This window comes from Seriola aureovittata, chromosome 23, assembly GCF_021018895.1.
Source record: "Seriola aureovittata isolate HTS-2021-v1 ecotype China chromosome 23, ASM2101889v1, whole genome shotgun sequence".
NCBI lineage: Eukaryota > Metazoa > Chordata > Actinopteri > Carangiformes > Carangidae > Seriola > Seriola aureovittata.
Window position 1 is genome coordinate 1579115 of NC_079386.1, and position 23801 is coordinate 1602915.

Consider the following 23801-nt stretch of genomic DNA (forward strand, 5'->3'; position numbering starts at 1 on the left):
TTATAAATTTATTAATTTTAAATATACCTATCTTCACATTCTGGGAAAGTGGTCTCAGACTTTTGGAGCTTGCTATGGGCTAGACATTTATATCAATATATGAAATTGTAGGAATTTCTAATAGGTTTCATATTTAATTTTTATGTTTTTATTTTGTGTTCATATGTTTCATCTATGAAAATTCAACATATTTACATATATTAAATTTGCATATACCTCAGATTTTCACAAGAAACTAGTAAAGAATGAGATTAAAGAAAAGTCTGACAAATTTATATGCATCACAATATTTTTTCTTCTTTCCCATACAAGTAATTAGGATGGTAACTGTTCATCCTGACAAATATTGTTGACACTAATGTGCAGTAATATGACTATATTTAAATAGGAATTCTTGTCAGATTTTTCCATAGTAATATCCCATTTGGTTCTTACTTAGCCCATATCTATAAGTAGAACTGTTTGAACTTTTTCATTAATGTCAGCAATCATGTAGATTTCAAATCCTCCATCAATTGATTTTCCCCAAAAAATACTGAACTGCAATATATCTATAAAAAAAAAATGACATGCACTGTCAATGTGTTAGATGTCATCCACATTGCCCACTTCTATAGATGGTGACTTTTGGGAGAAAAACACGACATTGAGTTAAAGGCTTTAAAATTATAAAGTTGTAAAACAATTTATCCTTGTGCTCAAAGGCAAAATAAAGATACATAAAATGTGTTGAGAAAAGTCCCATTGCACCTACAGCCAAAGTTAAGACTTCACCAAACCAGGTTTCAAAGAAAGAACAGAAAAATGTCATGACCAAAATAAATTTGGCTTTATTAAAAATCATATTCATTTTAGATTTTTAATGTATGCTGGTACTTTTACAGCTAGTATGAAAAATACAAACTTCAAATCTACCTATATGCAAAACAAACAAAGGCACCTTAAACACAGCAAGTGCCTAATGACTTACACAGCCCAAGCCCTGAGTCCTGCCTCACATCTCTGTATCTGCTTTCGCTGTTATGTGGACACAATACACAACCATCCCAGACTTAGATCTGAGATTGGAAGGGTTGTTGGTGTTTTGTTGCACAAAGCTTGTTAGCCAATAATATTGTTGTGGTGTCATTCAACAACACTTCGTTGAAGAATTTTGACTTCACATCAGCAGATATCTCAACAATTATAAAATTCATTTTTATATTCTGGGAACATGTTGAAATTAGAAAAAATGAGGCTGGAATGTTTGAAATTATGTGTCTTACCTTGAATCCTCTCACTCAACATCACTCACAGTGATTCTGAATCCTGACTGAACACTAAGCCGGGTCAGTTACGTGGATATGGATTCACTGTGTCCACTATCCCACCCAACACCAGACAGCTTACTGTGTGTTTCACCCTCCACAGACCTTCACGGAATACTACTGAAATATATTTGAATATACTTAAAAAAATATATTAGTCAAACATTAATCTATATCCACATCCATATAACTGACCCACATCAGGTGAGATGTGTGCTGAGGAGCTTCTCTGCACTACAAGCAACAGATACAGCTAACTGCATGGGTTAACCCGTATCCCAATTAAAAAATAAATCTTTATATATTAATGGAATACGAACACCGAAGCTGAATTTATAGTCGACGTGAAGTGTTAACAGGAGTCCCAACGTAAGTAGAAGCTCAACACCTTGTATATAATCAGGCCATATCCACAGTAACCGCATTCTTTCATTAACTTGGTGATGCAGAGTGACGATGCGTTATGGTTTATAAAACTACAGTTACATCCCGGTAACAATGTTATTTCAATGTGTTTCCTTCTGCCTTACTATCAGTGTGTTTATGTTCAATCATTCATACAAAGTGCCAATCCCAGGGAGCAGAGGGTTTTGGAGAGTAATTAATGAGAGTATTTAACTTCCTTAATGTCGTGTTCATGCTCTACAAAGAATTAGTAACATGTAGAGGAAACCCCAATCAGCCAATCACAGTTCTTCCTGCCCATGGTTTCTCTAAGGACGCCACGGCCCTGATGTGTAGCTTATGGTGTAACCCTAAAGCCTAGGCACGTAGCCGCTGTAGGCACGGCATAGCCTCTTCACGCAGAACTATAAATCCAGCTTTCTTCCAAATGATAAACAACAGCCAAACAAGTAACAATTGCCTCATGTGAGGAAGAAACACAGATAAGAAAAACAAAAGACATGGCTAAAAAGTGAGCTGAAAACCTGCAGAGCACGTAAGAAAAGTATTGTTTTATACATCAGAAATGTCAAACAGTGCAGTTTGCTAATCATCCTTATTGAAAATGGATGTAAATGTGACTAAGGATGATTCATCTGCAAGGAACTGACATCTCAGGTGCCTCCAAGATGCCAACACAATTTCCAAACCGAACTTCCGCATTTCATATGCTTTGCCGCACACCGCGCAGACCGATGGAATCACGTAGCTTGAAGAAATCGACGGCAAAGGAAAAATCCCGTAATGCACAAACAGACCTAGAAAGAGAGCAAAGCAATCCCTTTTCAGAAACAGGATTTAATGCCCCATTATCCGCAGCACAGCTTCAAAGTATTCAGTGCTTTAAGAAATCTGCGAGACCCCAGTTCACACTGAGCAGTAAAGGTTTACAGTAAAGTGTCCCACTCTCGAGAGATCAAGTAAACTGTCATATTGTTTACTATGTGGCTCACCTTGGCACCGTGGTTTTAGTAAGGCGCATATCGGGGCGCATAATGATCCTTGGGTCGTGGAATGGCATAAGAGCTCCTGGAGGACACCGGTGACAGCCGTGTTCGCTCGTAGGCGTAGCCCGCCGCAGAGACTGGTACTCGTCTCATCGGGCTGCGGTCTCGTGCATAGTATGCGGCAGCTGCAGCAGCCGGTGAAGGTGGAGGCGGTGGCCGACCGTCATATGGATCTATACTGGAGGAGAGCTTTGAAAGGGAGGAAGGAGGGGGTGGGGGTGGGGGGAGATAGGACATGCGCCGATCCTCGAAATAGCTTGAGCCGTAAGGGCGAGCTCTGTACTTCTCATAATAGTCAACACTGCTATAGAGACGGTCACGATCATAAGCTGATGGCCTCTCAGGATAGGAGGCTGCTGCTCTGCTGACATACCTATCCCCCAGCTCAGAACCGTAGCCACTGGGCCTGCGAGGGGGAGGCGGCAGCCCACCTACATAACTACCCTGACTATACGCAGAGCCACCCATGTAATCAGCTGCTGGAGGTGAGGCCATCTCGTAGCCGCCCCTGCCATAACCTGGGGGACCGCGTGGGGGGGCCCGGCCGCTGCGACCTCTCATGCCGTCACCGTGGCTACTGTTGCGACCGACTGGACAGTCTTTCGACCAGTGACCATGTTTCCCGCAGACATAGCAGCCGGTATGATCTCCCATTCCTGGGGCAGTGCGAAGCCGACTGGTGGACAGCTGTACGCTCATCAGCTTGCCTTGTAAGGAGAGAGAAGACACGCATGAGACCGTGGGGTTCTGACACGAAAAGGCTCTTACCGACTATAAAACACGTTAAAATGCATTTGACCGACAATCATTGAGCGAAGCGAAATAACCTTCAGCGCCAGTACAGGTGATTTTATGCCAGTGCCTATACACCAGATACACTGTCACTGGTTTTAAGAGATTGCCAAGCTTACAAACGATTACTTTCAGTCCACCTGGTCAGTGAAGGCAAAGGTTATCCACACTTTCTCTTTATGTGGAAAAATATCTGGTAGAGGATTTTACTCGTCTGGAGAGCGCTACGGAACAGAACAGAATCCAAACCCGTATCTACAGAGAGTAAACACAGCTAATGCTCCACTGCCCAAGAGTTCACCTTTGAAGGCTGTGTTGTCCAGCTTACTGATGGCGTCCATGGCATCCTCCATTCGCTCCATGTGAACAAAGGCATAGTCCTTCACTATGTCACACTCCACCACTGTGCCAAACTCTTCAAACTTGGCCCGCAGAACATCACAGGTGACCCCCTCACCCAGGTTGCTGACATGCAGCTTGGTGGTGGACTTGGGCCTCCCTTTGCTAATCTCGACGTTCATGCGCCAGCCATGCAGCTGGTGCTGATGGAGGTTTTGAATGGCCTCCTCTGCTTCAGACATGCAGTTCATGTGTACAAAACCATAGTTTTTGACAATGTCACATTCTGAGACTTTGCCGTACTTCTCAAAGAGTTCACGCAGCTCCTCGGGTGTGGTACTGCAGGCAAGGTTGCCAATAAAAATTTTCACCATGATGAACTTCTGCGTATCCTGTAAGAACCAGAAAATGACCTCAGTTACTACTCACTGTGTAAACACAACCAATATTTAATGATTACTTAAAATGTGATGTGAGGGTCATACCCACTCTCATTCAACAAGGAAAGTGGTGCAATTAATAAATATACTCAGCTACCTGTTTATTAAATACACCTTGATTAAAGTAATTCAACACAACAGTTGCACAACAGCACTACCCTCATGAAGGTTACAATATTCAGTCTGTCAAAACTGTTTTAGAGAGGTGTTGCCTTAACTCTTACATCATGTTGGATGATGTTTGTGAGGCTGTTGAACTGTACTGTATTATATAGAGGTGTTTGTTATTTACCCTCTTTTCACTGAGAGAAACAGGGTGGACAAAGTAACAGAAATACTTGCCCAATTAGATCAGTGAGGGCAGGAGAGGGAAGAATCTAAAGACTAGATTTAAACTGATTAAAGTTGAATCAATGCCCATCTAAAAGACTTTCAATAAAAACCTAAACATTGTCACTTTAATAACAGGTAGAATTTGTTGCAAGGCTGTTTTATTAGATGACATAGGTTTGAGTGTACACAAATGTGTCACAGGATTTAATTACACTTAAACTACTGCTGTTTGGTGTGTTTTCATGAATGCAATATGGGTGGACTGGTTTGCAATTATATGTACAGTGGGATCCAAAAGTCGCAGACCACTTTCCTGGACACAGTCTTACACCATAAAATAAAGTAGAATGAACTTAATCGTTGCGGCACTCTTCAGCACAGTGCAATAATAAATGTTCAAAATCAAGACAGTGTTTAAGACCAAGTACACCGAGGTTTGGGAGTCTGACAGGGTCAAACGGGGTTACACAGCGGACATCTGCTGTATACTAACTGTTGAAAAGAAGCGCACGAGCCTGTAACTACTGCCTAAATATCTTTATCAAAGTAGATCAACTGTATTGTATCATGCTCTGTACCTCAAATGTAAACATATCAAGTGAATTCAACACAATATCCTCACCAAAATCAAGTACAGTTTTGAACCACAGCTCGATGGTTTGAACTTCACATCACCCACTCTCTACTGTTTGCTAACGTAGAGAGGTAAACATCTCTTTAGAGAGCTTTACGTCAGCAAGCAAGTCGTATTAGCTAGCTTGCTAACACTAACGCTGTCAGTATTTTCGTTGTATGTTACATACTTAAGCTGGGGAAACTGTCTGGATGATGAAGCCCTTTGTAAACTCCATTAAATGGCGTTGAGTGAGCAATTCCGGTGTACTGGCGTTCTAATGCTTAAGTAATGAATCCAGGAGGCTACTATATTAGCTACCTAACTAGCTGACAACAGTCGCCCGCTGAGTCAGTCCATATCATTACAGAGAACATCTATACCAACGCTACGACGACAGTTATATGTCACCAGCTTCCTAAAATGTATCTCCCCGGACTTTTTAAACTCTAACTCACCTACAAAGTGATGTAGGCCTCAACATCAATGAATGAAAGTGAAATGGCGCTGCTTCTTCTTCTTTGAGGTTTTTACGACAGTTGGCGTTCGCGATGTTGTGCTCTTCTTCGTCTTCTTCTTTAGGGTTTAACGGTAGTCCATTGCATCCATTGTGTTGCATTGCTGCCTTCCTCTGGTTTTAATCATCAATTACAATCTTGCTTTCAAAAACCTAAAGATACATTTTCTCCCCTCCACCATGCCCTCACACTGAGGGACAGATTTAACTCGGGTCTCCACTGTTAGTGGTCTTGTTATCTCTGCTCTTCTTTCCTCTTCATATTTCCAACATGAAATCAGGACACTAGTAACAATGACCAGCTGAATGTTTTCCTTTGATAAACTATACTAATATAAGCTGCTGTGACCAATTCTTTGTCTACTCATAATTATTTTTCTCCTTTGGTTTCTCTATTTCTCACCGCTCCTACTTTGTTTGACTTTCATGTTGGCCTAAGTGTCTTCCTTTATTGGTTATTGTTTCATTATTTCCCTCGAAACTCACTGTGCTGTTGAAAGTTTGATATTAATATCCACATTTCCCCTCCTGACCTTCTCTTTCACTAACTTGTCAACATCCTCATTCCCCAGGATTCCTCGGTGTGCTGGTTTATTTCAACTCCTTGTCCACACAAGCATTCTGCAGCACCCATTCTGGTCTCACAGGCCACAACACAGTTGGACAAAATGCCACTTAGTGAACTTTCATTTGGACAGAGTTCACAACTTCATTACTTGATTCAGAGTAAAGATCCTCCTGCTCAAATATTACTCCAATACAATTGAAAGTTTATTTGGGTTAAAGTACTTAAATAGAATTTAAAAGTACTTTTTTATGTCAACTCATTGTTGTTTTGTAAATAAAAAGACTGTAGACATGGGCATAAAAACTCACTGAATCAATTAAAGGAGCTATTGTCATTTTTGTATTTCTTTGTTTTTTTAGTCAGTGATGAAGTTTGGTTGTGGTGAACACAGCAAACATTTCAAACTAAAGGAATCTTTCTTTATTTCTAAACCTTCAAACAGACTTCAGATCAGATCAGGTCTCTGTTGAAGAATCTTCTGCCTCATCTTTATCTAACGCCATGGTTAGGACACTGACAGGTTCAAACATGACTGACAGTGGAGGAGTTATTGGTTTTTGATTGTTTTTTTTGTGATGAACACAGTGTACGGTCTATCACATTTTCAAAGTAAGAGAAAATCCATTCACTGACAAAAAGCTCTGTTTCAAAGTAAGAGTACCTCATAGAAATGTAGTGGAGCCAAAAGTACGATATTTGTCTTGTAAGTGTAGTGGAGTAAAAGTCGGAACTTTACAAAAAGAATAATACTCAAGTACAGATTCTGGGAAAGTACAGTATTCAAGTAAATGTACTTCATTACTGTCCATCCCTGCCTACCTATCCAAAACTTATTTGCGCTTTCCCCCTTTACCAACATCCTCTTAGCTGGATTACTCTTTTTGTGTCCCCTTAGATTAATCGAGTAATTGTCTGTCAGCTGTTTCCTATGAAGTGGCACGTGGCATTTCTCCTGCTTCAAGTTAAAGAGCACACTGGTCAATTTTAACTGCTCCCCAGCAAATCCTCAGAGTCTGAATAACATCCACGTCTGACAACGCAGACTTGGCTGCTGAGCCATACGCTCACATACTATAATCAGTTCTTGCCTGGATTAGCACTACATATGATTCAGTGATGCAACATCAGTCATCATCATCTGTGGAGAGATCTAAAATGACAGTTCACAGACCCTTCCCATCCAATCTGACTGAGCTGAGGATCTGTTAGGAAGAGTAGGATAAACTGCCCAAATCCAAGTTTGCAAGAAGTGAAAGGGTTTGAATATTTTCTGAAGCTGCTGTATCTAAATCTGCTTTAGCTATAAAGGATATTAAAATCTTTATTCTGCATATTACAATCCCTCCATACTGTAAGAGCATACTGTATTTTTGTATACATACATTTTATCCACAAGAACAACAAAAACATCAAAGATCAAAAACCCATATGCATATTATGTCTTTCAAGTATCTGTCAGGGAAAGGTGAGTGTTACTAATACAGTTTCCTTTCCATAAATAACATAAATATTACACACAAAACTAATGTTGTGGAATTTGTATTTTTGTCAAACAATCAGGAGTAGGCTACAGTTGTTTCTATGGCACCTCATGTAATCAAATGTACATTTAGCCTATGTATAAGCAGAATTATTAAGAGCGATGGAGGGGTGACGCAGAGACGGAGGAGTGACCCTTTAAATGCAGAAAATTGAGGAACTCTCAACATGGTGGCACATGATGTAAAAGCTGCTAAGCTAAGATAGCACATTTACAATCTTCATATACATTTAAATGTGATTTTCAAAATTACATGATCTTAGATAAAAATATATACACATGAAAAGTTAATGTGGTTACACACACTTTTTTAGCATTCTAGCTAACATTCAGCTGTTGCTAACATGAGATAGCTTTAACCAGATAATAAGCTAGCTTCAACAGGGCGATGTATTTCTTGTTGAAGGTTTCTTTCATTGTTCTTTCTACAAACAAGATACTGGGTGTTTAGATCTGAAATTTTAGAGAATCTAGTCAAAATTTGAACTCCTCATCACTTCTTGAGTTCGCACACAACAACATATGGTATCCCAGTAAAAGCCTCATGCTAACTGTAACTGTAAATCTCTCTTTACACTGAAGGTTGAGTGAAATAATGAAGTGGGGTTGGAAATTGGTTCAGTTTTACACTTTATCACTTACACTTTAGCAAAAACAGGCAAATCCTATGGCTGAGTAGTGAAGCCAAAGTACAACAGCAGTAAACTCAAATTCAACAAAGTCTATGTTTTTCTACAGTCTATGGTCTGTACTGACGGCAGTAGATCGATGGCATCTCAAGCTGTCTTCTCTGTAGCAGTCAAACTTTTGATTTAGGCCGGGAGGATGAATTGTATTTACATGAAAATCTTGGCTTTAGCAACTTTAATTAGCACACCCAAGAGTTAGAAACTCACTTAGCATACTGACAAGTCTCTCAACAAAATACAGTCAGAGTCTGAGCGGGCAACTTGCTCCCATACTGACGTTTGTCCTTCACAGCAGAGAGGTGTTGGGATTAGTTGGTGCTGGTGTCTGACTGCTACAACTTCAGTCATGGAGGATCGTTTCCACCACAGGGTCGCGGAAGAGATCTGCATTCTTCTTCTTCTTTGAAGACGACGGCCCAGTTCCTCTCAGTAGCTGCTCTCATGTCCGGTCAGGATGTACAGGTTGCTCAGTGCTGAGGGGTCGTTTGTGGGTGTGCTCTGAAGGATGATGTCCCTGTTCAGAGAGAGGGGGGGGGAGGCAAATCTTACAGCTCATCCTGACAACATCGATCAAAGTCTATGATTGTCAATCTTAAAATATCCAGTGTTATTAAGTACTTATGTAGAATGACACTATATTCTTTATAATTCATAATATACTCAATCTCGATGTGCACAACTATTAATTCTGCTCCAACTACTGTAAATACTACAACTATTACTACTACTACTCCTAATGATGATTATACTGCCACTGTTACTATGACTACAACTTCATACCATTACCACTAGTACTGTTACTCCTGTTAGTCCTGCCTCTATTACTCCAACTACTTGAAGACTGCTCCCCCCACTACAACTAGTAACAGAAAGACAGAAGACACATTCAACATCCGCTGCTGCATTTATTGAGAAAAACTTGTTTTGGAGAAATAAAAAGTAAGTAAGCAATTTCATAGAATAAGTATCAAAACAGTGTTTTTAACATTTTTAGTTTGAAATAAGCAAAAATATGCAGCTAATTTTGTCCCATAGCAGAACAGATGCAACAATAATTGCCCCTTTTTAACACTTAAGAAAATACACAAGTTATTTTGTGTATTGTTGGCCTCTCATGGTCTTATAATGTATTTGCCTGTTTTGATAAACTGTGCCTACTTTGACTGAAGGTAGGTTCCATGTTCTACGCAAAACAAAACTCAAAAGCTGTTCTTTGATAAATATCATTAAACAAATAAATAGTACTATAATAGTTTTGTAAAACAATGCACATTACAACTGCTTTCCTTCTCCAACAGCTCCACTTTACACTGAGTGACACTGATATTGTCAGACTGATGTTAACGTACCTGTTTGTTCCCAAAACTCTGAATACTCGACTCTCATCTGTAATTTCTTGCGTTATCTGTAGACAAAGACGAAAATTCAGACACAGTGGTGGAAATCACAGTGAACTCCGTCTCAGCCCGACGTAAATCTTGTATGTAATCACCTCATTTGAGTGGAAACTCTTCCCTTTGAGGCCGTGCTTCCAGAAGGCCAGCACACTGTCCTGTAAGCAGACTGTTAGAACACGTTACGTCACTCAACTGTCAGCGGCAAAACATCAAACAACTTTCTTTCTCGCGTGATTTGTTTCTACCTAGTGTTTCGATGGGGAAGTCGAAGAGCATTTCAGCAGCCAGCTCTTTGGATGGAAGACCCCGCAGGTTCACGATCTTTACAGTCTCTGTGGAATGAGCATCGACATGGAGATTACAGTACGTTATGAGTCTAGTATGAGAGATGGCGGGAAGAATGTGTCGAGGTAACTTACTTTCTACTGCGATGAGGACAGTGTCTCTGTCCAGCTGGGTCACCTGCACCGCCCTGAGCGCTCCACTATCTGCGCGCGCGCGCGCGCACACACACACACACACACACACACACACACACACACACACACACACACACACACGGTTTAGCCTCAGCTCCGGGCAGAGCTGCACACACAGGCGACAGAGAACCGCAGCGGTCAGTCCTACCTGGTGCTGAGACAGCGGTGCCGTTCAGCTCGATGATATCAAACTCCAGCTGTTGGCCGGGGCGGGGCTTCCCGTTGCTAGGGTCTCTCACCCCGACGCACAGCTGGGGGAACTCATCCGTCACCAACACCAGCAGCTCAAACACGGGCAAACAGTCCGGCAGCCGTATCGCTATGTGCTGCAAGTCAAAAAGAGACGGCAACAAATGAAGATCAGTCCGGTTGTACGATGGTGAGAATAAGACTGAAACTCTTTTAGATATACCTGGTAATGACATGCGAGGATCAGTGTTTAATTTTTCACCGGGAATTTTTTCTCAAACAATTCACACCAGTGTTAAAGTCCCTGTTTCCTAAATCATCCCAAACAACAATACACCACTAGATACAGTGTGAATTTATCTGCTAGATTATATCTGATCAACCCAGAACAAGATCATATCAGTCTGATACTCTGTGTTTTCCCTCCAAAAACAGTTACAATAATAGTGTTATTAAGAAAAGAAATGCAGGGTATATTTCAGTTTGAACTTTAATTCATGGTTGCAGTACAGGTTCCTCTGCACATCTGTGGTTGGAAAGCGTCGGCAGGGTTACTGCAGCAGTGAAGCCAGACTCAGACCTGCTGCTGGAGGCGGACGAACCCACGTGACACAGGTACAGGAAATGATTGTAAGTGCACCGTCTTTCTCAACTGTGTCTGATTTTATGTCTATGTATCTGTATGGATTTATTGGTCTTGTGGCGCCCTCTTTTGGAGGCAGTAGCTTTGACACATCACCAGCTGATGAGAGATGTGCCCCGAGGTGAGTTGCAGAGCGCAGCACCGACAACTCCCCTCAGATCAAACATTAACACAGCTGATCAATATATCATATATATACATATATCAACCCCTACAACAGAAACATACGAAGCACCATGTTTTCCCTGTACAAACCTTTAGGTGCATGAACTTCTGCAGAGGCTCATACCACAGCAGTAGAACCAGCCAGACGGAACCGCCGCACACAGAAACGTACTGTCTGTGTACGGGTTTCTTGCTGAGAGGGAGAAACAAGATGTTGTTGTTGTTGTTGTTGTTATGACTGAATAAACACAGAGAACATGGAGAGTAAATTCTGCACCGCTTACCTACGCTACATGTTCTACAGCCTTTAGTGTCGGGAATCTTCACAGATATGGCGAACTTCCTGCGGATCATCAGCAAGAAACACCGTCAGCAGTCACTTAAAGCCACCGCGTATGAGTCTAGAACATGTCTACCACTGCTCCTTCTAACGTCGCCCTTAAAGGTCGAACTGTAACTGGTCAGGTCCTACCTGGGGCCGATCCTCTCAGTGAAGCGGTTGGTGCTGAGCGACAGACTGCTGTGCTTCTTCGGCAGATGTCCTTTCTGTTCAAACAGGGCTGTCAGGCTGTGGGAGTACAGCTGGGACGACTTCCCTGCAGGATGGAGAGATTTTCTTAGAGCAGCAGATAATAAACAGCGCTCTGTGTTCGCTGGTAAAAAAAAAACAAAACATAATTTGAAGGGATTTGTTACCTGATACAGACATCAACACGTTGTTCATGACGTACAGCCAGGTACATCGCTGAGGGAGCAGCTGTGGGAAGAAACACAGACAATCAGTGTCTTCGGTAATCTAGTGTTTCTTGAGTTTCCTCCTGTCTCTACCTGTTCACTTGTTTTCTTATTTTCAATCACCTGTGCTTCCCCCGCCCACTCACACACCGTCTCCTAGTTACCTCATCACCACAGCCATAATTTAAACCAGCTCCTTGTTGGTTCGTGTGTTTATATTCCCAGGTGTTCTCCTGTTGTTTGTAGCTGCCTGTCTGTCTGTCAACCCAGCTGCCTGCTTGTTACCCCTAGTGATGGCGACACGTAGGAACCATCTTTTGTTCCAATATGGTGTCCAATAAGTGTATTACAGTATAACAATGTTAAACACACGGATCAGCCCCTCTCTTACCTTCTCTAGTGTATCTTCATGAAGTTCATTAAGGTTCAGTGTGTAGATGCCCTCCTCCGCCCCAAGAATAAGGTGCTGATCTACGTAGGAAAAGTGTTTATCAAAGGGACAAACATACAACATACATGCATGTCGACATTCATTACACGCACACTGATATTCCGCTATTATATGGCGATGTTTGGAGTTCGGTAAATGTCACGTTCTGTTTGGATAGCCAGTACAATGAATAGAAACCTGAACACTGAAGTCCTGACAAGGAGGATTGGTGATGCAATGATTTCCTAAACAAGTAAATTATATTTATATCTTTTCGTTCTTTGTCTGTAACCTCTGGCATTTTGTCCTTATGTTTTGTATTTGTGTTGTGTTTGGTTTCTTCTGCAAGGCTTTGCATAGAGATTACAGGCTGACAATATTTCAGGAACCCTGTGGAATGGGAACAATAGGTCAGTTTCTGTGGTTCTAATATGAAAGAACACCATCTCCCAGTCTTTCTCTTCTTTTTTTTTAAATTCTTTTTCATCCTCTCCTGTCTGCTCTGACAGCTGCGTGATGTTGCGAGGTTCAGCCTCAAAAAAATCAGAGAGGCTGCTCCCTCGCAACATCACAACCGCTCAGTTAGTTTTGGCCACACACCTGCGTGAGTCGCTGCGCTGCAGTAACTGACTAGAGGCATCTCTGTGTGCAGCTGCCAGCTAACATCTTCCAATACCAAACACACTACGGGTCAGGATGGGACAGGAGTTATTCTTCTATGATTTTTTTAAATTTTTTAATTGTATTGTAAAGGGAGACTCCCATGTCACCCTCTAATAGAGATGTATGTCTAATAGAAAAGCCTGCATTTCTGGACAGAAGCAGAAACACATCTATTTCTAAAGATTATGAAAGACTCCGAGATCAACAGGTTTTTTGATATGCACAAATATTGCAGCACCGAGCTTAGAGTCTGAATATTGTCTTTTACCAGTAAGGGAACAAAGTGGAATATCATGTGCATGTTAACACAGGGACTGTTTGAGAGTTTGAGGACATTCAGAGATCTCGTTGTCTCACCTCTTGTCTTGGGTAAAATCCAGGTGACGGCACAGTGGATTTTTAGAGGACAACCATTGAAGACTTTGGAGAAGCAGGCTCCCATCTACAGAAGCAGCACAGCAAGTGAATCACTAAAGGTCTGATATGATGAATTCCAACAGAAAAGCATGTGTGATTATTATAATAATAACTTCATGTGTTGCATTTAAAGTTTCTCTGGGCTTCTTGGCACATTCATGACTCCAAATAGCAGCAAGCAGGAAACTTCAGACACTGAGGTTTCCAAAGACACAAGGCTGAAGTTTGGAAAAACAAGTATAAAATGTTGCAAGAGACATTTATAAGTATTTGCATATGATGAAACCACAGCCACAAAAGCATGAACGGGATTCAGACACAGTGCGCAGCTTGTATCATTCAATGCGAGAAAGCACATCTTGTTAGTCATCAGCTCTTTGTCACTGGTCAAGTGTCACTGTAGGTCACATGCTGTTAGATTTCACACTTACATGGACTTGAGGGGTAGGAGGAAGTCCATGACAATCAGCCCTCTAGAAAGTTCAAGGGTTACACAGAACAAAACAAATGGGGGGGGGGGGGGGGATAAAACTGTACATCAGACGCATCACAAACTAACATCTTGTTTGGCTGCATGATTCGTCATCGGACAGACTTCTAAAGGATCCAAACCAAATCATTAGGAAGTTATTATGTTAGAAAATCACACTACTGATGTGAAGATACAGATGTTCGGCTGAACTCACAGAGTCCTCGGTATTTTTCCTTAGTGTGCTCCACTCAGGAGACAGAGGCGTCTCTCTCTTCGGGGAGGAAACAGTGGCGACCTTCCTCTTCTCTGCCGTTACAGCTTCCCCCCCAGGCAGACATGGATCGCTGCAGCGCTGTCTGATGTCCTGCGTGGCCGAGCACCTGGCCAGGACTGACACAAGACGGGAACGGGAAGGTCAAAAGTCAAACATGAAGGCGGCGTGTTCGGAGATACAACATGGTCTCCGGCGGAGCAGTGGGCTGTACCTGTGGCGGAGGTGGAGTCGGGGGAGGTGGCGGCGTCGGGGCCCAGCGTGCAGCTGGGTCTCAGCGTCAGGTCTCTGTCCTCGGCGCCGGGGGTCAGAGAGCGGAAGGCCGGCAGGGAGGCTGTGGACAGACTGAACAGACCACTCTTCTTCCCTCCCTGGAAAACACCAGCAGACACATCACTCACTCTGAAGGTGTCGGCATGTGTCCCAACTCTAACTACATACCTACTATAAAGTATACACCATGTTCTTGTATTGACGTGTAGCTGTGGGGGGATTTTACTGGACTGACTGCTGCGCACCTTCACGCAGGCCGACAAGATGAATCTAGATGATGCTGATGAACCTCAACCATCAAATCTGATTATGATTAGCCTCAGACGCACTTTGAAATTATCGCTAGCAGTCCAGACGCCTCCCTGTCCTCCGTTGTCTGAAGTGCAGCACATATAACTTCATGTTGTATTTTGTAAACGAGAGACATCAGGAGCTTTTTCACCAGCCAGAGAGTCAGACATAGTGAACTAACCAGCCAGCAGCCACTCTGATTTCAGATGAAAACCTGCTAGCTAGCTAACGTCACCAGCCTTACATCATCACATCAGTGGATGAGCAGCATTTCACTGCTGCAGCTGGTCGAGCTGGAGCTGCTTGTAAATGTGAACTGCAACATCTTCTGAATATAAACATCAACATAAACAACTTGATGTTGGATGAAAACATGTAAAAAATATTGTTTGTTTTTCTCTCTTTTCCCTTTAACAAGTCATTTCCTAAAGTTTACTTTCTTTTAATCTTTGATCTGTTACTGTGTATAGTTTTTATTTAAATGTAAATTCAGATCTTTGAGTTTAGTAAACCATTCTGTTGACAGCATTTAAATGTCCTATTTGTTGTGTCCCTTCTAATGTTGAGACTAAACTTACGCCTTGTTCGTTTACATCCGATATCAGGATATTTCCTGTCACATCGAAATATATATATATATATACACACATCTATAGATAGATGGATGGATGGATGGATGGATGGATGGATGGATGGATGGATGGATAGATAGATTGATAGATAGATAGATAGATAGATGGATGATAGATAGATAGATAGATGGATGGATGGATGGATGGATGAATGGATGGAAAGATAGATAGATAGATAGATAGATAGATAGATAGATAGATAGATAGATGATAGATAGATAGATAGATAGATAGATAGATAGATAGATAGATAGATAGATAGATAGATAGATGATAGATAGATAGATAGATAGATAGATAGATAGATAGATAGATAGATAGATAGATAGATAAATAGAGCAGTAAACTGTCTCCACCTCTGATGCAGCATTTTAAAGCAGGAAATAAAGAGTTTAAAGTTAAAATAACGGGACAAACCTCTGACCAGCTGCTGAAGTTATTTGAAAGAGTTGATGGAGAACATAACACCGTCAGTATCTACAAGTACAGACTCACAGTTTTCACTGTCAGCTTTAATGTCGGAGTCTATTGTTGAATTTATGGGAGAAATGACTCGACTTTTATCAGTTTGGCTGTTCTTTGGGTACCACGCTACAATAAGACTACCTTTACAGAAGATTTATAAATGGTTTATAACTAGGGTATTAATTCGGTTGTTAACACTTTATAAATCATAAATAAACAGTTATAAACAATTTATAACACATTTGGCACTTACTATTATTTACAACTGGTAACTCATTAATGGACAGCGATAGATGGTTATTATTGTTGTCGTAAAGTAGTGCCGTACAGATACAATAAGCTCCAGTTTATAGTTGTGTGGTTCTCACTTACGTCAGTAGATGGCGCCCTCTTAATGGTTAAACTCCTGAAACACAAAGGAGCAACAAAGTTCTGATCAGGCTCTAAACTCTGCCTGTCAATTCATCTACTGAGATCCAAATCAACAACATCGTCACGACAACAAGATGGACAACAACAAAAGCAGATGCTGGAGATGCTGAGGGCAGGGTAACAGCAGTACATACACAAAAAAATCTCGAGGAAACACAAACACAAAAATAAAAGCAGACAAAAAGCCCAACAAGCCGAGAACCAGAGGTTTGTGCTGAATCAGAGCCACACCACTTCATGAAGGGGGACTTGGGATTAGCAGAGAATGAACACAAACCCGCTGACTATGTCAAAGATGTTGCCATTAGCTGCTATTCACACAACAAAAATCAACACAAGCAGTATATTTCAGGTGAATTGAGGTGGGATGGCGGGACGCTGCTGTTAGGAGAGGCTGGAGGTGATGGGCGGGGCCTACCTCAGCTGCAGAGCTTGCTCCACACATTCCAACAGGCTCCTGCAACAGGAAGACCTGGTGTTTATCTGACTACGGGCCTGAATGGCCCACAACACAATGGGAAGGGAAGGAACCTGAGGTCGACTCCTATCGCTCTCTGAAGACCGATAATCATGCTGATACTTGGACTGAATCAAACAGCTGATAACTGTTCCACATTACAGGATAAGACTGCTTTATTACAACTCAGCTCTTACTCTCTCGGTTTTGGCCATCACCACTATCAGTGGTAAGAACATTATACTCACCGACTTCATTTCTGAGAAGGGCTGTGGACAGGGTTTTATAAATACTGTGGTTATGTGAGTTTTTATTGATAAGAATACATTTTTGGATGAAATGATGGAGCTTGATGTGTCAGTTTCATCTCAAAAAGTGACTAAAGTTGTTATATTCTAATATAAATATTCCCCAAAATATGTATGGATTCAAAGACCAGCCCCTGAAAACAAAGTCTATTACATAGAGTTTTATTTCATTAATCAGATATGATATAAAATGGTTATAATTCCATATAAACGCTAGAGCCAAGGCCTAACATTGTAAATAAAAGTTGATCACTGAAGATTATCCTTTATCCTTTGACACAGTGAGAGGCTGCAAAAGCCTCCACATCTCCCAGAATAGTGAGGACATGACCTCAGGGTTCTGGCCCTGTTGCTGAGACCACAATAGCCCTGATTGGAGTCCAGACCAGGATCTTTGTTGCATGTTATTTCCCATCGCTCTCCCTCTCTCCTCGTATTTCCTGTCATCTCTCTGCTGTTGACTCATTAAAACAGCAAAACGTTCTCTTTGTTGCAAAAGGTTCGGTCAACTTTGTGTAAGTAGAAGGAAGTGGAGCTCTTAGCTGTCTACTCTGCTTTTCCATACGGTCTGAATCACAGTTGGTGTAACTGGAAGCCGTCTGTTCCTGCACTGTGCCGGTAAATACACCAAACATCAGCCCCACACCGGTTTGTAATCCTGTATGTGTGTTTAATGACAAATATGCGGTTACACAGTTTATGGCGGGTTTATGGTGAATCGATTCAGAACACAACAGCGTCTGACCATCCTCGTTCTAGCACAACTACACTGACTTCCTGTATGTTTCACACTTTAGTTTAAGATCCTCATATTCACAGCCCTCCATGACACCTTCTTATATTTCTCAATTTATACTCTTCTCTGGAACCAAGATCACTTAGATTGTCTGACCAATTACTCCTAAATAAAAAACTTTTAAAGACCCACCTGTACAGGCTGACGTTTTTATTAGATTGTGTTTATTCCTATTGGTTTTATTTGTCTTTTAGTTTGGGTTTCATGCATTTTTATTACTATGTGTGAAACACTTTGTAACTGCTGTAAGTGCTATATAAATAAAGTTTATTATTATCATTATTGTTAATTATTATTATTATTATTAGCTGAGCTCCTCCACAGTCTGTCCATGATACAGAGTGAATCACTGGGGCACAGGACAGGTTTGTTTCCGACCTGTCTGATCACCTGATGACCTGACTGATGCTGTTTTCTCGCCCTTTTTGACTTTGCCTCGACAGCACCATGTTCCCAGATGGCAGCGGTTGTCATGGTGACTACAGTGTTATCATAACTGATAGAAACAATGGCCAAAACAACAAAAGTAAGACCCAAGTTGTAATTTACCCGAGTTATTCTAAAAATATTACCAACCCTGTCTGTTAATGCCTAATCCTGCTGCTTTTAATAAGTCAAAAGTATTACACAATAATATCCCAATAAAGCAGAAGGATCCCTGCTGCCTTTGAGGTTTTATTATCCACATTAAAGATCCTCTCTGACTGTTATTGTGCCCAGTGGTGTCCTCAAATCCCCACAGCTCTTTGGCATTTAGGATGTGGTTACAGATCACGTGACGCCCAGATTTTCACAGATTTTATCACAGGCTGTAAAACTCTAAATACATTTTTTCAGTGAAAGAAAATTTTGATTTCTATAATAATCTAATGTAATTGATAAATCCGTATTTTATTTTTATTGATTTTTACTGATTAAAAAAATGAATGAACGGGGCGTCACAGTATCCAGTTCTCTTCATACAGCCATGCTCAGTTAGAAATCTGAACATTTCAACTGCTGGGATGAAATCTGTGGATTTGTTGCCACTACTGGACACAAAACAAAAAAATAATAACAATATATAGTTGAAAAATTTGAAAATTTCTTCCATAGTTGTTAACTACTAATTGCTCCAAGAGAGGCATCCGGTAGAACGATGACACAGAACCTTATCATCATCTAAACAGCAGAAAACCATAATATTCCCCACAAGAACATAAGGTACAAGTCTTACGGTGAGTTGTCTTCATTTCCAGACAGACTCCAGTCGTCATCATAAGGACTCTGCTGAAAGAAGCAACACACAACCTTTGGTCACATTCATATTCTGATGTTGTAATCAGCCACTGTCACAAAAAAAACATCTGGCAGAAAAAGTGCTTTACCAAATCAGGATAAGGCTCTGTGACTTTTCTCAGCGGGGGTCCAAACTTCACCTGGTCGACTGCAAACAAAACATGATGAGAATGAAATGAGAGTTTCATTCGTTCACACAGACCTGTGGGTTTCTCCAGAGTAAGACAGTAAAGACCAGGCCAGTGTGCGGCCGCACGTGTTCACAGTACCGATCGACACTCGGCTCTCAAGCGCATCAATCAGCCGGAGCTGGGGCACAGGACACAGGATGCTCTTTAGCCACACATCACCTATCACATCAATAAAAGGCCAGCACTGCGGTACACTGGCTTCTGCCGCCGTGACCCGCGCAAGAGGCGAGCGCGTAGACGGTAGTTTATGGTGGCTTATCTTATCTGATGTTAGCAAACTTTAGATAGATACTGCTGTAACCGATTTTACTGAATCAGTTCAAAACTTCTGGCCCAACACATGTATGGGTCCTCGGCCCGAGTCTGGCCCATATACTTCCACATGTGGGTAGAGTCCGGCTGTCATCCCTCCAGTACTGACTGGAGCTGGACTTATACTGTGTCATCCCATCTCTCTTTCTCCCACTTTCCTGTCTCTCTCTCACTGTAACTATAATAAAGGCTAAGACAGAGGGACCTCCATTTTCAGTACCTCTGCTGACAAGTGTCTTGCTTTGGTTTCTCTGGTGACTTGACTGAGACGTAACCGACAGGAGGAAGTCGTTGTGTAACCGCAGAGAACCTGAGCTACTGGTCGACAGTTTGACTTTGAAGCAGACGATGATGAAACTTGTGAACCAGAAGACGGAAGCCGCTGCCGCCTCTCTTTGCTGCCATCATATGTATAATACTTGATGTGAGCTGTCTTGAGCAGTTAGTGGTTTCACTATAATATGAAAATCAACTTGCAGAGACATGAAACTAGCATCGCAGTGAACATGATGTGCAGTCAGTCAAAGATCTATTTTGCCTCCTGATAGACTGCTAGCTCACACATGCTGTTAAATGACATCCATAGTTTAGTAAAGGTAAAACTTATATCTGAAATCATATATTTATTTGCTCTTTGTCTCAGGATGTTCTAATAGCATGGCTCTGTGGAGAGACATGTCAGTCTGTCATCAGCTCTCATGCCACAAGCAGGTCAGTCTGCATTCCTGAGAGATATTTTAACGTCTGATGGACTGATTGGCATAAAATGCCCATATGATGATCCCTCATGACTCTGCTCATCCTGTGGCTTTTTCTCAAGCACCACCATGAAGCTGACAATTTGTAGTTTTAAGTGTTGACAATTATTGAATGGTTTGCCATAAAATTTGGTCCTTTGATGTTCCCCTCAGGATGAACTGGTAACCCTGGTGATGCTATAAAATTTAATCTAGTGTGATCATCAGGTCAAAATTTAAATTTGTCCAATACAACTAATGACATTTCCATCAGCCTCAGCTGTACTTTCTGCTAATTAGCACTTGACACAAAGCGCAGCTGTGGCTAAATGATAATGCTAGCATGTTAGCATTTAGCGCAGCCACTAACATAGCTGTAGACTCCTAGTCTTGTTATGCAACACTTTTTCAGTACCTTATTTTGAGAAATATGTTTTCCTACAAAACCTCTTTGTCATTTAACAAAAGCAAAATGAAACTTCTGGCCCAACATAGCCCTTGGTCCTAGGCCTGAGTCTGGCCCACATCTGGGCAGAGTCCAGCTGTTATCCTCTGGTATTGACTGACAGCTGGAAGATTTTCTTTGTGTGTTCCAGAATGGGTCCAAATGTGGATGTATGCATCTGACAATCATGCTGTATATGGGCCAGATTGTGGTTTTGAACCGGGCGTGTACTGGGCCAGAAGAAAACAAACATGTGGCCGGCCCGTACTTGGGCCGGATTTATTTTGTTATCTGGCTATCTAAACTTTGCGTAAATACAAAATGAATAGTCTGATTAAAGAAATTTGGCACACATTTGATGCTGACTTTCGGTGACTCACAGTTTCTAGTACTAACTACCAAAAAGTATTGAGGTTCAACACTGAGTCCTATGTAGTATTATTATGATCCTAGAAGCAGCGGTAGCAGCAGTAGCCTCAGCAGTAGCAGTAATAATAGCAGAGACAGTGTGAGACCATCATAGCCCATTCTGGTGAAACTGAGGTGCAGGTGTTAAAGGTGTTTGTGGTTTATGTTTCTATGAATAATTCACTTTCATGCAAGGGAAGTGGAGGTCAACACCAGGTTGATTTATGACATGGTGCTGGGTAGAGTGTGATAGAGACAGACTATCACATTAGAAACACTTGGGCCACAAGAACCCTAATGGCAGCTGAGCAGTATGAAGTCACTCTAACCAGTGCATAGAAGTAGCACTGTGTGTCACACACCAATGGCATGTTCTCAGTGCCATCCTCTGACGCAGCCTCCGTCCCACATGTATGGACGGGCTGCAGAACAAGGGCAGCCATCAGCAAGCTGACTGAGGGCCTTTTGTTCTTATTCATATTATGGAGATTACAGCACTGAATACTGGGGGACGAGGTGGACAATGAAGCGTCTCATCAGCAAGTACAACCAACATACAGTATATTTACATATGCACGCGTGAAGTCACAGGCAAAGCCATCAAATGCACTTGAAACATGCAGAGGCTGTTCAATGTTACACACAGAACAATACACAAGCACATGAAGTAGTGTGAAGTGAGTTAAAGGGACAGTTACACGTTTTGAGAAATATGCAAATCCACTTTCTTTCTGAGTAAGACGTTCAGATTTAAGGAGGTAGTTACAAGTTTTGCTATTGCTACATGGCTAACGTTAGCATTAGCAGCTGTTAACTGACCAGTCTAGAAAAAACGTTTTGAGTTCAGCATCAAACTTCATTCCTTTACTCACCAACAGCTGTTTCCAGAGGTGGAAAGCAACCCTCTTGTTTTGCTTCTATTTCTATCACTTCTTTTCTTCTACTGATGTTAGCATGCTACATGCCTCTTGTCTTGTAAACACAACTATGGCTGAAGCTCTCAACAAGTCTGGTAAATAAACAGCTGTTAATCCTAACGTTGGCTATGTAGTGACAGCTAGCTTGTCCAAAGTTTAACAAGACAAGAGTCTATAGGCATGCTAGCAGCTCTGTGCATGCTAAGATGCTAAGATGCTAAGATGCTCACAGGGATGACGCAAGCATGTTGAATGCATCACAACTCAGAGGAAGAGGAAGACGTTTCTTCATTCAGCAGGACAATGACCTTTAACATAGCAGCCAAAGGGAGAAGAGGTGGAATCTCTGCCACTGCCAAGTCAGTCACCTGATCTCAACTGATCCATACTGGACTGAGATGACAGGACCACTCCAGCTGTGTAACCCACAGCCAGTCAACATCTGGGCATCAGCTACACAGACACCGGAGGTCAGGACATGCACAAAAACGGGAAAAGCTGTCCTCAACCAAGTCTGAATTTCCCAAAATATTGGACTGTTCCTTTAAACTTAAATATGTGTGTGTGTGTGTGTGTGTGTGTGTGTGTGTGTGTGTGTGTGTGTGTGTGTGTGTGTGTGTCCTCACATTGCTCTTCAGACAGGGTCCTCTCTACAGGCAGGTGTTTCCCGGCTGACTGGATCTTGTCAGGAGCTATTTCCCCAACCTGTCAACACGTTTATGAGACACACCAGAAAAAAAAAACATTATTCACTCTGAAAAAGACAAATCAGGCTTTGAATACAAACACAGATGTGTCATATAAAATATTAAACATTTGTGTGAAATTTTGTCATAATTGCTGTGAAGTGTTTGAAGTAATGGCTAAAAACTGTTGACCTTATACATACTTAGACAAAACTTCAAATTTGGTCAGTACATTCACCTGGACTGAAGGACAAACTGATTAGATTTTGGTGATCAAAAGTCAAAGGTCAAGGTCACAGTGACCTCAAAAAACACGGTTTTGGCTTTGTAGCAATATCTCTGGAACTCTTCAAGGTCATTTCTTCACATTTGGCACTTAGATTTTGGGAGTTAGATTTTGGCGGTCAAAGGTCAAAGGCCAGTGTGACCTCACAAAACACTTTTTAGCCATTACTCAAGACCTCACACAGCAACTTCACACAAATGGTTCATATCTTATATGACTCTGGAGAAACAGGGATGTAATCTGAAGCTAGTCTGAGTGGAGGAGGCAGTAATTCTAGTTTTTCGGTCAGTTCTTCAGTTCTGTCCCTTGTGGCACTGACCTCCAGGTCGTTGTCATCCAGGCTGTGTGTGTGGCTGGAGTGGAGCTCGGGGTTGTTGGCCATGTCCAGAAGCTCAATCACCAGGTTACGTGTCAGTAGCTGCGTCACAAACGGATGC

General features: G+C 41.7%; 2 protein-coding genes and 1 long non-coding RNA gene across 7 annotated transcripts in view; 1 reads left to right on the plus strand and 2 right to left on the minus strand.

The window, feature by feature from the left end:
- Window positions 1–807: 807 nt before the first annotated feature.
- On the minus strand, window positions 808–5949 carry LOC130164812 (RNA-binding protein 4.1-like). Of its 4 annotated transcripts, XM_056369783.1 has the most exons (4): window positions 5734–5943; window positions 3852–4281; window positions 2705–3465; window positions 2370–2509 (listed from the first exon to the last, which is right to left on the minus strand). In XM_056369783.1, the coding sequence occupies exons 2-3, from the start codon at window positions 4261–4263 to the stop codon at window positions 2720–2722; spliced, it is 1158 nt and encodes a 385-aa protein (XP_056225758.1). In that variant the 5' UTR covers window positions 4264–4281; window positions 5734–5943; the 3' UTR covers window positions 2370–2509; window positions 2705–2719. The 4 variants fall into 4 exon arrangements, with proteins under 4 accessions (XP_056225760.1, XP_056225757.1, XP_056225759.1 ...); XM_056369785.1 differs by lacking the exon at window positions 2705–3465 and having other exon boundaries at window positions 808–2509; window positions 5734–5949; XM_056369782.1 differs by having other exon boundaries at window positions 2367–3465.
- Window positions 5950–7663: 1714 nt separating this feature from the next.
- Window positions 7664–23801, minus strand: part of map4k2 (mitogen-activated protein kinase kinase kinase kinase 2) — a 40197-nt gene continuing 24059 nt past the window's right edge. The window contains 22 exon segments of the mRNA XM_056368578.1: window positions 7664–9103; window positions 9939–9994; window positions 10082–10152; window positions 10232–10318; window positions 10406–10474; window positions 10614–10791; window positions 11553–11602; window positions 11605–11655; window positions 11747–11805; window positions 11935–12058; window positions 12159–12219; window positions 12589–12668; window positions 13648–13732; window positions 14139–14180; window positions 14394–14569; window positions 14665–14821; window positions 16484–16517; window positions 16962–17000; window positions 19321–19373; window positions 19472–19530; window positions 23019–23097; window positions 23684–23800. Of these exon segments, the coding sequence (XP_056224553.1) occupies window positions 9016–9103; window positions 9939–9994; window positions 10082–10152; window positions 10232–10318; window positions 10406–10474; window positions 10614–10791; window positions 11553–11602; window positions 11605–11655; window positions 11747–11805; window positions 11935–12058; window positions 12159–12219; window positions 12589–12668; window positions 13648–13732; window positions 14139–14180; window positions 14394–14569; window positions 14665–14821; window positions 16484–16517; window positions 16962–17000; window positions 19321–19373; window positions 19472–19530; window positions 23019–23097; window positions 23684–23800 (1815 nt within the window). The 3' untranslated portion in view covers window positions 7664–9015.
- LOC130164120 (uncharacterized) lies at window positions 10749–14556 on the plus strand. Of its 2 annotated transcripts, XR_008826570.1 has the most exons (4): window positions 10749–10844; window positions 11162–11284; window positions 13671–13766; window positions 14418–14556. It is a non-coding gene; the product is annotated as an uncharacterized LOC130164120 (long non-coding RNA). The 2 variants fall into 2 exon arrangements; XR_008826569.1 differs by having other exon boundaries at window positions 10799–11284.